This window comes from Salvelinus sp. IW2-2015, linkage group LG19 (genome assembly GCF_002910315.2).
Source record: "Salvelinus sp. IW2-2015 linkage group LG19, ASM291031v2, whole genome shotgun sequence".
NCBI lineage: Eukaryota > Metazoa > Chordata > Actinopteri > Salmoniformes > Salmonidae > Salvelinus > Salvelinus sp. IW2-2015.
The window spans coordinates 22497987-22512020 of record NC_036859.1 but is presented as its reverse complement, the minus strand read 5'-3'; the positions used below and the strand labels follow the sequence as shown (position 1 = coordinate 22512020).

Here is a 14034-nt window from a genome sequence, read left to right as displayed (position 1 = left end):
GGTAAACCCTGTAGTAGAAGCTAGAAGACAGGGTAAACCTGTAGTAGAAGCTAGAAGACAGTAAACCCTTAGTAGAAGCTAGAAGACAGGGGTAAACCCTGTAGTCGAACTAGAAGACAGGGGTAAACCCTGTAGTAGAAGCTAGAAGACAGGGGTAAACCCTGTAGTAGAAGCTAGAAGACAGGGGTAAACCCTGTAGTAGAAGCTAGAAGACAGGGGCCCTGAGGTAAATGAAATGGCAGGCGGGCACTAAGCCAGAATGTTCTTGCCAGCATGAGTCCCACTCGGCCCTGCTGGCAACTCCAGAGATAGAAACCCTCTCTTGTTTGCCTTATTTCCTATCCCCACCTGTCAGCAACCAGCTATGGCTGCATGCTACTTTCCTATTTACACAAAGCCTAGGGCCTCTGTCCACTGGACGTCGACCAAGACCAACTGCCAAGCTGTTCAGTTCAGTCCCAGGGCTGGTTGAACAGCCTCGCCTCACAACAACCTCTAATAGGTTAGAGCAGAGAAACACAGACACACTCCTACGCCATGATGCCACATCAGGCTAGACTCCAAGCAACTCTGTGTACAACATGAGGTAATACACTCGTGGAAAAAAGGGTTCCATAAGGGTTCTCGGCTGTCCCCATAGGAGAACCCTTTTTGGTTTCAGGTACAACCCTTTTGGGTTCCATGTAGAACCCTCTGTGGAAAGAGTGCTACATGGAACTCAGAAGGGTTTTACCTGCAGCCAAAAAGGTTATTGTTCTCCTATGGGGAAAGCCGAAGAACCATTTAAGGTTTAGATAGACTGAGGCCCCTCAGCAATGACAGCCTCATGGTCAAGTTCATCTCTCTGAGAAAATGTTAGAATGTGCCAATCATGTTGTGTAAATGAGTGAATGAATATCAACTTCCCACTTCATTAAAATAATAAATGGACCTATAATTATCTGAACCTATAAACTGTTATGAAAACAAAGCACTGTATGTAAATTTCTATCATTATAATTGTACCGTTGACCATACATACCCTGAAGCATGGCGGGGGGGTTGCAGGTGAAAGAGCACTGCTTGCCAAATGTTGTTCCCCAGGGGCAACTGAAGACAGCGAAGTAGACGTGAGACTGGTCAGGGGGCCCACAGTCAATTAGCTGACAGCTCACAACACGGTCCCATGCTCCATTTAGACACTGAAGCTCTGTTTCTTGCTTTCAATGGAAGATTAATACATTACCATTACACAGACATGACGGGATATGGCATGCTACTACAGTAATACAAATATACTGTATACTACTGCTGCTACTTGTAATAGTTCCTCTACGATCTATATTTCGACAGTCATTTGAGGCTAGTACTATTTCATGTTACTTTCAAATGCTCTCAAATTCAATGTTGATGTGTAGGGGGATAAAGTGGAGCGGTCTTATAATATACATTTTATATATGATTTCTATAATGCACAGTCTCTTAAAAATAGAGTGATTTCTGGAAGTTTTAGGGTTGTGTTTACCTGATGGGGTAAAACCTTGGTCTAATCCTAGAGTTCTGCTTACCTGAAAGGGTGGATTACCCTTGCCACTGAGCACAGCGAGGATGAAACCTGGATGACAGTGGACAGTGCAGTGAGAGGTCTCAGTCCTCTCTGTCTCGGGGCTGCAGGTGACAGAGGCATGCTCCAACTGAGGAGGACTGCATGTGTCCATCTGGCAGGGCCGCCGTGAACAGCTGGGCCACCACGATCACACACACACAGAGGGAGAGAAGAAACACAGAGGGAAAAGTATGAGCTGAGTAATGTTGATTATTTGAATCCTCAACAGATATGGTATCACATAGCACACTCTTAGTGTGTGTGTGTGTGTGTGTGTGTGTGTGTGTGTGTGTGTGTGTGTGTGTGTTTTGTGTTGTGTGTGCTGTGTGTGTGTGTGTGGTGTGTGTGTGTGTGTGTGTGTGTGTGTGTGTGTGTGTGTGTGTGTGTGTGTGTGTGTGTGTGTGTGTGTGTGTGTGTGTGTGTGTGTGTGTGTGTGTGTGTGTGTGTGTGTGTGTGTGTGTGTGTGTGTACACAATTATGATACTCAACCCTGCACCTTAGAGGCTGCTGCCTATAACATATACATGGAATCACTGGTCACTTTAATAATGGAACACTATTCACTTTAATAATGTTTACATACTGCTTTACTCATCTCATATGTACAGTATATACTGTATTCTATTCTACTATACTTTAGTCAATGCCACTCCGACATTGCTCGTCCTAATATTTATATCATTCTTAATTCCATTCTTTTACTTTTAGATTTGTGTGTATTGTTGTGTATTGTTAGATATTACTGCACTGTTGGAGCTAGGAACACAAGCATTTCGCTACATCCGCAATAACATCAGCTACAAAATGTGTATGTGACCAATAACATTTGATTTGATTTGATTTGTTGCACGTTTTGTTGCGTGTATGTGTTTGTGTGTGGTGCATGTGTGTGTGTGTGTGTGCTATTATATGTGTTGGTATGTGTGTGTGTATGTATACCTGACTGAGAGTGTGTGTGTACACATATGTGCTTGTACATGTATGTATGTCCATGCATGCATGTGCATGTATGTGTGTGTGTGTGCATGTGGAAGCCCTATGAGACCCCACCCTCAGCGCACCCAGTGAGGGCAAATGCGCTGAAGTGACACGACGTGCGCAGAGCGACTCCCGTCACGGCAACGAAGGGCGAGGAGAAGTTGAGGATGACAGCGGTGGTCAGGAAGAAGGGTTGACTCAGGTTGTGTGTCACGTTCACCACTAGAGGATTCTGCTGGCATGACAGCTCAAAGGAACCTGAGGACAGACACAGTCCCTTTTTCAATGAATCTTTCCTCAATTCCTCATCTTCTTCTGAAAACATATTGGACAAGAAGGTCCAAGGGGAGGGACCTTGGACCTTATCCTCAACTACAGTTGAGAAGGAGCCAAGGAGATGGGATGCGAGGAATTGAGGTAGAGCACCAGACAGGAATAACACATGGATGCTTACTCAGTACACTTTTTAAATATCATAAGGTCATCACTGTAACCAGCCATCATGACTTGAGATGTCCCTAGCCATAACCCTAACCCTACATGCTGCATATGTGAAGACATCTTGAGGCATCTTTGAATGTTAATTCAAACAGTCAGTCAGCTATTTTGTCTGTCAAAACGAACAGGCAAACATCCTTTGAGGGTCAGTAGTTCAAGTTCATACCCAGGGAGTGGTTTCTGCCACCAGTATCACACAGTTGGATGGTGACTGTTTTCCTGCACTGCTCTCCAGGCCAGGCTCCGTCCGAGGCCAGATAGATGATGACAGACGCGGCGACTCCAGGTTGCGTAAATCCCACCTGGGCAAACAATTAGAGTTATTATGACAACAACCAAATGAGTTCAACTATTCAATAATCGGTTCCTAAATGTCCCCCACTTCAATGGTAATTAGATTGCATGGTAATGAAAGTATGACAACAGAAACAGGACAATACTGTGACAAACGTGGCATGACAAATTGGGAGAAAGTACAAAGATGTGGCGTGAAACATAACAAATGACCGTTGGAACGTTACTTTAGAGAGGGTTGTAAATAGTTTATCAAAAGTTTGTCAAAAGTAGTGCACTATAAAGGGAAAAAGGTGCCCCAAGTATCCTCTGTGGTGGACTGGAGTACTCAACCTTTAGCCATACTGTATCTTCCTCATCGTAGTAGGTCTGAGTGTACGACTGGGCCGTGCATGGAACCCATATGTCATGTGACGGCTTCTCATTCATCTCCAGGTACTGGGGCTTGCACAACTTTAATACAAGGGGAATCATACAGTAATTATTGAAAACCTTCGGTCACACTTTATTTGGATAGTCCCATGATATACAGATGGTTATACTATCAAAAAACGATCTGTTCATAAGCAAATGCTTGCTAAGGTTACGGTTACGGTTAGGTTTAGAATAAGGGTAAGGGTTAGGGTTGGGGCTAGGGTAAGGGTTAAGGTTAGGGTTGGGGCTAGGGTAAGGTTTAGGGTTGGGGCTAGGTAAAGGTTAGGGTTGGGGCTAGGGTAAGGGTTAAGGTTTAGGGTTGGGGCTGAGGGTAAGGGTTAGGGTTGGGGCTGGGTAAAGGTTAGGGTTGGGGCTAGGGTAAGGGTTAAGGTTAGGTTTAGAATAAGGGTAAAGGTTAGGGTTGGGGCTAGGGTAAGGGTTAAGTTTAAGGTTAGGATAAGGGTTAAGTTTAAGGTTAGGATAAGGGTTAAGTTTAAGGTTAGGATAAGGGTTAAGGTTAGGGTTAGGGTTAGTGGACATGTTGTTGACACCGGGGAGTCCCATAGGGCGGCGCACAATTGGCCCGGCGTTGTCCGGGTTAGGGGAGGGTTTGGCCGGGGGGGATTTACTTGGCTCTAGCGACTCCTGCACCTGCAAGCTGACTCGGCTGTCGGTATTTCCTCCGACACAATGGTGCAGTTGGCTTCCAGGTTAGGCGAGCGGGTGTTAAGAAGCGCAACTTGGTGGGTCATGTTTCGGAGGACGCATGACTCGATCTTCGCCTCCTGAGCCCATTGGGGAGTTGCAGTGATGAGACAAGATCGTAATTGGATCACAATTGGATATCACGAAATTGAGGAGAAAAATGGGGTAAAATAAAATAATATATATATATATATATATATATTGACAGTTATTGAACATCTACAAACCATCTACAAACCATCTACTTGGGACTATCRAAATCAAGTGTTACCAAACATTCAAAACACTCAGTACTGTCACATTTACAGAAAGATAACATCTGTATCCAGGAGGTGGGGGACAGGGCAGAGGAAAGCACTGCTACCTTGCTAAGCGAGGGCTCTCCGGTGGCTGCCAGGGCAGGGCAGCTGCTTTGGTCCTGATGGGAGGCTGCTGCGGTGGAGGCCCACTGATCACTGTACCCATGAGGGGTCAAGTAACCACAGTCCTGTATGCTGGATCCCCTCTCAAACTCCTCACACACACCATCACCCTCAAAGACGTAGCACAGGCTGGGTTCACCTAGGGGAAACAATGGGAAAGCTATGTGGTGAACATCTTGCGTCCCAAATGGCAAACTATTCCCTTCATAGTGCTATTCCCTACTATTCCCTACTTTTTAAACAGGACTCAGAGGGCTTTGGTCAAACGTAGTGTACTATATACAGAATAGGGTGCCATTTGGGACTCATTCCAAAGGAACAGTCTGCTGGGGAGATTGCATTGTATTACAATAAGTAGATGCTGTCATCAGAAAACATCCCCGGAAAGATGTAGTTCAATAAAGAGGTGTGACAATGGTTCAGACAGAGAATAAAACAGCAAAGCATTATGTAATACACCAAACATTTATAATGTGTGAACTTTAACATCAGAGGCTGGATTTGGCCCTGTTAGTTACATACAGCTGCATGGGTAGGAGAGTTTAGTCACTGACAAGGTGTTGAATTGGCATAAATAATCCAAGGAACTATGTCTCAAAAAGAAACAGTCTAGACAATATGGAATCAAACCACATTATCATCATAGCAGGTTGTTTGGATATTGTGCACTGACCATAATATACAGTACAAAAGACAACAACCCCTGTGACAATGATAAATGTGTTTTTACTTCAGTTGTTTGTCAAAGCAATATCACTTTCAGGATAATACGAGTTGATGTTCATGCTTCAGATACATTGACATCATGATCCAGTCTTGTGTTGTAGGAGTTAACTTGTCAAGCATCAGAATACCCAAACATGGAAGCAAATATGTGCATGACTGAGTGAGAATGAGGCACTATCTTGAATGGTGCAATGATTCCATTTTATAAATTGCAATTTATAATCTGTTTTTTTGCCAAAGTTCTTTTCCTGCTAGTCATGCCTTTTATTCCCAAAGAAAATATAACACTTTCAGTCACGGCATCTCTGAACCTTCATGGAATAGATTCATTATTTCTCCCTTGACAAAACTGAGGGGGTGTTGACGTACTAGCTAAGTAATAGATTCCCAAGATATGCATCCCAAATGGCACCCTATTCACTTTATAATCCACTGCTTCATTTTTGTATTAATTATTATGTATATAATAATTTATCCTTGTCTTGTCTCCAAAATCATTGATGATGCTTGAGGTGATGAAACAATTTCCCAAGTTGGGATTTAAAGTAATACTCTACCCTACTCTACTCTGGTCAAAAGTAGTGCACTATGAAGAGAATAGGCTGTCATTTTGGACATACTCAAAATGTGTCCCTTCACTTACTTTGACAACTTGCTAAAATACAGTATGTGAGAATAAATCATGTAAATCCCATTGAATTATTTTAGTTACTCTGTAACCGTTAGGCCTACTTCCTTGTGATTTATATTGTGTTTCAAATGACACATTTTCTATTAAGAAAACACGTTTCTTTAACTAAGAGCATGATGATAAAGGAAGTGTACAAAAGAATCCCCCAGCATGGTGGATCAAATTATAGGCAACACCACAACTATGAGGTTGACATTTGCTGGTGTTACTGTGCAATGTCTACTTTTAGCATGCCAAGTCTCTGAATGAAAACCAGAGACAAGGCAGTGTCAGCTTGACAGCATTGTTTTGTTGTGGAAATCAAAACAAGCTAGCTGTAGTAAACTTACCTCAGGAAAGAAAAATATCCTTCACAATTCACATCTCTGGGTGAGTGTTGCTTTAGTCTTTGAGTTCATATGATTTTGTTTTGAATTATATTAGATTAATGTATGCATAATGCATAGTTTGGATAAATTGAGATGGTTAAGCGCAAAATGACTACAATGACAGTATTTTGTTTATTTCATTAACCCGTTTTAAAGTGGTAGATCAGCTTTATATTGCAGATAGATTGTAGCTTCCATCAATGTAATTGTCTACATTATTTCCAATCCACAATATATATTTTTAGTGAATATATATATATATATATATATATATATATTTTATATCTTATTTTATTATTTTCCCCTAACCCTACCACCCCTCCCCTAATTGGAGTAAACTAATGGACAACAACACTTAGGCTTCTACTTCCAGCTTATACATACCATATACTGTACATTTTACAGAAATAATGTATTTTACAATAGTTATCTTTTGTTTGTTTTTAATCCCATCCTTCAGCTACCCTCAACCGCTCCCATCTACAGTGCCTTCGGAAAGTATTCAGGCTGTTGACTTTTTCCACATTTTGTTACGTTACAGCCTTATTCTAAAACGGATTAGATGAAAAAAAATACTCAGCAATCGACACACCCCATACCCCATAATGACAAAGCAAAAACAGTTTTTTAGATTTTTTTAGCAAATGTATTACAAATAAAAAAACAGCTGGCCTCCCGAGTGGTGCAGCGGTCTAAGACACTGCATCGCAGTGCTAGAGGTGTCACTACAGACCTGGGTTCGATCCCAGGCTGTATCACAACCGGCCYTGATTGGCAGTACCATAGGGCGCGCATAATTGGCCCAACGTCGTCCGGGTAAGGGGAGGGTTTGGCCGGGGGGTGCTTTACTTAGCTCATCGCACTCTAGCGACTCCTTGTGGCGGGTCAGGCACCTGTAGGTGGATCTCGGGTTGTCAGTTGAACGGTGTTTCCGCCGACACATTGGTGCAGCTGGCTTCCGGGTTATGCAGGCGGGTATTAAGAAGCGCAGTTTGGCGGTCATGTTTCGGAGGACACATGACACAATCTTAGCTTCCCGACCCCATTTGGGAAGTTGCAGCGATGAGACAAGATCAAAATTGGTGAAAAAAAAGGGGATAAAATACAAAAAAACAAGAATACCTTATTTACATAAGTATTTAAACCCTCTGCTATGAGACTCGAAATTGAGCTCAGGTGCATCCTGTTTCCATTGATCATCCTTGAGATGTTTCTACAACTTGATTGGAGTCCACCTGTGGTAAATTCAATTGATTGGACATGATTTGGAAAGGCACACACTGGTCTATAAGGTCCCACAGTTGACAGTGCATGTCAGAACAAAAACCAAGCCATGAGGTCGAAGCAGTGGTGTAAAGTATTTTAAAGTACTAGTCGTTTTTTGGGGTATCTGTACTTTACTTTACTATTCATGTTTTTGAATATTCAACTTTTACTTTTACTTCACTACATTCCTAAAGAAAATTATGTACTTTTTACTCCATACATTTTCCCTGATACCCAAAAGTACTCGTTACATTTTGAATGCTTAGCAGGACAGAACATTTTTCCAATTCACACACTTATAAAGAGAACATCTCTTGTCATCCCTATGGTGCCTGATCTGGTGGATTCACTAAACACATGTTTTGTTTGTAAATGACGTCTGAGTGTTGGAGTGTGCCCCTGGCTATCCGTGAATAAAAAAAACAAGAAAATTATGCTATCTGGTTTGCTTAAAATAAGGAATGTGAAATGATTTATACTTTTACTTTTGATACTTAAGTATATTTAAAACCAAATACTTTTAGACTTTTACTCAAGTAGTATTTTACTGGGTGACTTTCACTTTTACTTCAGTCATTAAGGTATCTTTACTTTTACTCAAGTATGAGATTTGGGTACTTTTTCCACCACTGGGTCGAAGGAATTGTCCGTAGAGCTCCGAGACTGGATTCTGTCGAGGCACAGAATCCAATCCAACTCCCTGTCAGTATATATGTTAGATAAAATAACAATTAATGTGTGTGATAAGTGATTACTCTTTACTTAGTTACTTAGTTACTTAAGTTGTGACCTGTCTCTGTTGCAAGACGTACTGTAYTGAATACACCCCTGGTCTAGGTGAGTTTCTGTTGTGGTCATTCCACAGACTGTAGACTGAGACCAGGATTAGGAGAGTGCTCTTGTCTGTTCTTCACTCACCATTGCAGTTGAAGCCTGACTCCATGTGGCACTTCTTAGAGCAGCCATCACCATCCAACAGATTGCCATCGTCACAGTCCTCTGTCCTACAGACACAGAGACGGCAAGGATCAGTCATCTCCATAGTCCATACACTTTCATTACAAACACACATATCCTTTGATTTCACTACATTCTCCACTGAGAGAGACCAATAACTATGACCTATATGAGTATACTGTAGTTTGGCTTCACTTGCACACTTGATAATGTACTGTAGGCTCTGCCCTAATTTATATGTTCTCTGTTACCGGGAGTTGCATGGCAAGTGGTTCAGGAACACAAGGAGTGCACAAAGAACAATGCCCAAGGACTAGTCAGCCCTTCGCCCTCTGAGTGGCCAAAATGTATCTGTCTATTACAGTATTCAGAGGACTGACTAGTGAATATGATAGAAATCAAACATGGATACTATAGTATTATTCTATCTGAAAGTTGTTCACTGAGGATAACTCTGATGCTATCTATATGGATGTATTATATATGTGGTAACTTGTATCTGTACAGGGTGACCTCTGAATTACTCTATGCAAGAAGGTTTTATTGTCTTCCAGGAATTCTGTCTTATTTACGTTGGTCTCATACCCGACACAAGCCTTTATTTCTGTGACACCCTGTGGAGATTGGGCCATGGTGGTCAGGTTACTCTGTAAACTTGGTTGGTCAATGGTGGTTGGTTTTGGGCTGAAAGGTTACACCTTCAGGTGTTATACATTTTATTACATGCCTTTGTTCTCTCTCATCCTGTATCCAGGCTTCCTGGGCTTCTAAGCCTCTGGCTTAATAGGCATCTCTTTGTTCATGCTTTGTCTTCTAAGTTAGGCTCAGAAGTATGCTTTCTAATGCTTGTTAATGCTTTGTAACTTAAGCTTTATGCCTTGTATGTGAATCCATTCATTGTAAAATGTTCATTTAAAATCCTCCTTTGATATAGACAATTGTATTTGTATTTGAAACTGTCCAGAGTAATGAAAGTGGACTTGTTTACCATGATTACAATATTGCTGTATATCAATTAATAGTATTAATGAATGCATAATATTATGGCCATTTTCCTTCTACTGTTGGTGTGGTCTACAATGGATGACAGAAAAAATAACATATAGTGCCTTCAGAAAGTATTCAGACCCCTTGACTTTTCCGACATTTTGTTGTGTTACAGCCTGAATTTCAAATGGATGAAATTTAGATTTTTTGAATTACTGGCCTACACACAGTAGCCCGTAATGCCAAAGTGGAATTGTTTTTTGTTTGAATTTTTACAGTTTTTTAATGAAAAGCTGAAATGTCTTGAGTCAATAAGTATTCAACACATTTGTTATGGCAAGCTGAAATAACTTCAGGAGTAAAAATGTGCTTAACAAGTCACATAATAAGTTGCATGGACTCTGTGTGCAATAATAGAGTTTAACATGATTTGTGAATGACTACCTCATCTCTGTACCCCACACATACAATTATCTGTAAGGTTTCTCAGTCAAGCAGTGCATTTCAAACACAGATGTAACCACAAAGACCAGGGAGGTTTTCCAATGTCTCACAAAGAAGGGCACCTATTGGGAGATGGGTAAAAATAAAAATAAAAGCAGACATTGAATATCTCTTTGAGCATCGGGAAGTTATTAATTACACTTTGGATGGTGTATCAATACACCCAGTCACTACAAAAATACAGGCTAATTCAGTTGCAGGAGAGGAAGGAAACCACTCAGGGATTTCACCATGAGGCCAATGGGGACTTTAAAACAGTTCCAGAGTTAAATGGCTGTGATAGGAGAAAACTGAGGATGGATAAAAACAWTGTATTTACTCCACAATACTAACTTAATTGACAGAGTGAATGAAAGGAAGCCTGCACAGAATACAAATATTTCAAAACATGCATCTTGTTTGCAAAAAGGCACTAAAGTAATACTGCAAAAAATATGGGAAAGCAATTCACTTTTGTCCTGAATACAAAGTGTTATGTTTGGGAAAATCCAATACAACACATTACTGAACACCACTCTCCATATTTTCAAGCATAGTGGTGGCTCCATCATGTTATGTGTATGCTTGTAATCGTTAAGGACCGTGGAGTTTTTAAGGATAAAACAGAAACTGAATGGAGCTAAGCACAGGCAACATCCTAGAGGAAAACCTGATTTAGTCTGCTTTCCACCAGACACTGGGAGATGAATTAACCTTTCAGCAGGACAATAACCTAAAACACAACGCCAAATCTACACTGGAGTTGCTTACCAAGAAGACAGTGAATATTCCTGAGTGGCCGAGATACAGTTTTGACGTAAACCTAATTTGGAAAACTGTCTAAATAAATGTTTTCACTTTGTCATTATGGGGTATTGTGTGTCGATGGGTGAGATTTTTTAAATTTCTTATCCATTTTAAATTCAGGCTGTAACACAACAAAATGTGGAATAAGTCAAAGAGTATGAATACTTTCTCAAGGCACTTCATCTGGGATGTGAATACTGTGTAAACTGACTGACCCCTGGAGAAGTCCGTCACCGCAGTAGGCAGCTCCATGGGTGTAGAGGAGAGGTGGGGAGAGCTCACTGAGAAGACCGTCTGCTTCCACCTGAACTCTGTACTGGTACTCCATGTCCTTTTCAATATCACTGTATGAACACATCAAAACATGTAACATTCAAGTATAAACAGCATTTTTGTGTCATGGAATTGTATTCCTTTAGTTTTAAAGACATAATTGACATTTCAGATTATTTCCAGGTGGAATTGTTGCATAGAGATACAAATGACTAAACTAAACCGATAGCTATTATTGTCAAATAACCATTTTGAACAGCAAGGTTATATGGAAACGACAGTGCACATAGATACACAATAAGAAACAGATTGCTCTTGTGTATCTGTGTCCAGAGTCACCTAGTCATCTAAGCTTGCTGTAGGAAGCCGTGACCTTAAACCTAAACAGGAGGTACGGTGGGTACAGTGATATCATACCTCCTGTCCCAGAGCTATTGATCTGTTTGAGTCAGCTCCAAACTATAAAAAGAGCCTACCTTTGATTTCCCGGCAGCCCTCCTAGATTACCATTGTCTCCGGCCAGCTGTAAAGAATGCCTACAAAAATGCACATCCTCTACTCTCTCAGACGTGTCTGATTTCCTCCCACTACAAATTACCCTTATCAATTATGGATCAACTCTAAGAGCCCGCTCTATCCAGCATACCACCGGAGGAGCCTGTGTGTTTTTTTGAGGGCTTAGACTTAGGGTAGTTTTGGGAATGATACAATCAGTTATTAATGTACAAGTCAAATGTTTATGAGCCACTAGTTAGCAGAAACTAGGCTATGAGGGTCAGAGGAAAATAATACATCCTTGTCCATGGACTAACAACATAACTTTATCCTACACCTATTTCACACATACCCCAAAGGTGTTTTTTTTACTCCTAATAGACCAAAAACGAGAGTCAAATATTTAAGGATTAGGATATCAAGTGCAAAACCATCTTGTTTTGCCAGCTATACCTCTTGGTGGCAGTGTAGACTCACAGTCACAATTCTAAGCCTTTCTTTCATTTCTCTCCTGCAATGCACTCCACTTCTCTCTCTTTACCCCCTCCTCCAAATGACAGGCCTCTCACTTATCATATACTAACCATGATGAGCATACAGTACAGAGCCTTCAGCAAGAGGAAATGGCTGAGCAACAGCTCCAAAGAGCCACAGGTGTTTACTGTTTTTGCTGGTCAAATTTGGTTTATATTCCAGAGACTGCCTTCCCCCAAACACAACCTCTCTGCCCTCCTCTTCCCTCCACATAACTGAATTCCCCTTGGTTTTTACATCTTTTTGCACTTACAGCCACTTGTGYAACTTTTAGAGATGAAACCAAATGTATTCCTCAATGTGACCTCTTAAGCACATCCACCTACTCCTGCAAGTGCTTGAAAAGCAACAATATCCCAGAAAGTGTTAGTGGAAAATTACAAAATCATTCACAAAAAAATGTGTATGACACTAATACCAAATACAAGCTGACTCTAATGAATAAAAGTAAGCTGGAACAGAATTTAAAAAATGTATATGACATGGGAAATATCTTAATGTTTAGGGGACTGACTTATGTTATGTGTAATGCAAAATTGGATGCAGACAATCAATTTAACACCTTTTCTCACTGCATGAGATTAAAATGGTTTGACGTACGCCGGAATCCTCTGAAAACTTTTAATGAAATAATGCCCTTGATGTTGATTTGTATCAGTGGCTAGTGCTAAAGGGAATGTTGAATACAGTTGGTTCTGTGTTGCGAAAACTGTGCCACACCGAAATACTTGATAATGACACAAATCTCAGTTTCTGGGGCTACAGACGATTATGTATGGTCTTTGTAAGTGACATAAATTATACATTGATCGTGATTTTTTTTGTGTGTGTGTGTATTCTTAGGTCCACTTCTTGGAGCAGTGGTACATGACCTCAAAACAATACATCTGTGTCCACACAGGAGAAATTTCCAGACTAAGGTCAAAGTATTTGCCGAATTCCAGAGTGTGCGGCTACATACAGTACAGTAGTTTGAACACACCTACTAATTTTTTTGTTGTTGTTATTTTTACTATTTTATACATCGTAGAATAATAGTGACGACATCAAAACTATGAAATAACACATATTGAATCGTGTAGTAACCAAAAAAGTGTTAAACAAATCAAAATATATTTAATATTTGAGATTCTTCAAAGTAGCCACCATTTGCCTCGATGAAAGCTTTGGCTCTTGGTAATTCTCTCAACCAGCTTAACCTGGAATGCTTTTCCAACAGTCTTGAAGGAGTTCCCACATATGCTGAGCACTTGTTGGCTGCTTTTCCTTTACTCTGCTGTCAAACTCATCTCAAACCATCTCAATTGGGTGATTGTGGAAGCCAGGTCATCTGATGCAGCACTCCATCACTCTCCTTCTTGGTCAAATAGCCCTTACACAGCCTAGAGGTGTGTTGGGTCATTGTCTTGTTGAAAAACAAATTATAGTCCCACCAAGAGCAAACCAGATGGGATGGCGTATTGCTGCAGAATGCTGTGGTAGCCATGCTGGTTAAGTGTGCCTTGAATTCTAAATAAATCACTGACAGTGTCACCAGCAAAGCACCATCGC

The 14034-nt window shown here is 40.9% G+C and overlaps 1 protein-coding gene across 3 annotated transcripts in view; it reads right to left on the bottom strand.

The window, feature by feature from the left end:
- Positions 1-14034, bottom strand: part of LOC111979640 (pappalysin-2) — a 63355-nt gene that overhangs the window by 18862 nt on the left and 30459 nt on the right. The window contains exons 9-16 of one of the 3 annotated variants that reach the window (XM_024010245.2): positions 11397-11525; positions 8866-8951; positions 4839-5035; positions 3689-3808; positions 3228-3363; positions 2647-2821; positions 1548-1719; positions 1022-1199 (exon numbers count right to left, since the gene is read on the bottom strand). In XM_024010245.2, coding sequence (XP_023866013.1) covers positions 1022-1199; positions 1548-1719; positions 2647-2821; positions 3228-3363; positions 3689-3808; positions 4839-5035; positions 8866-8951; positions 11397-11525 — 1193 coding nt within the window. Of the gene's footprint in view, positions 1-1021; positions 1200-1547; positions 1720-2635; positions 2822-3227; positions 3364-3688; positions 3809-4838; positions 5036-8865; positions 8952-11396; positions 11526-14034 lie in introns of those variants that run through there. The other 2 variants (XM_070448892.1, XM_024010246.2) reach the window with 2 other exon arrangements.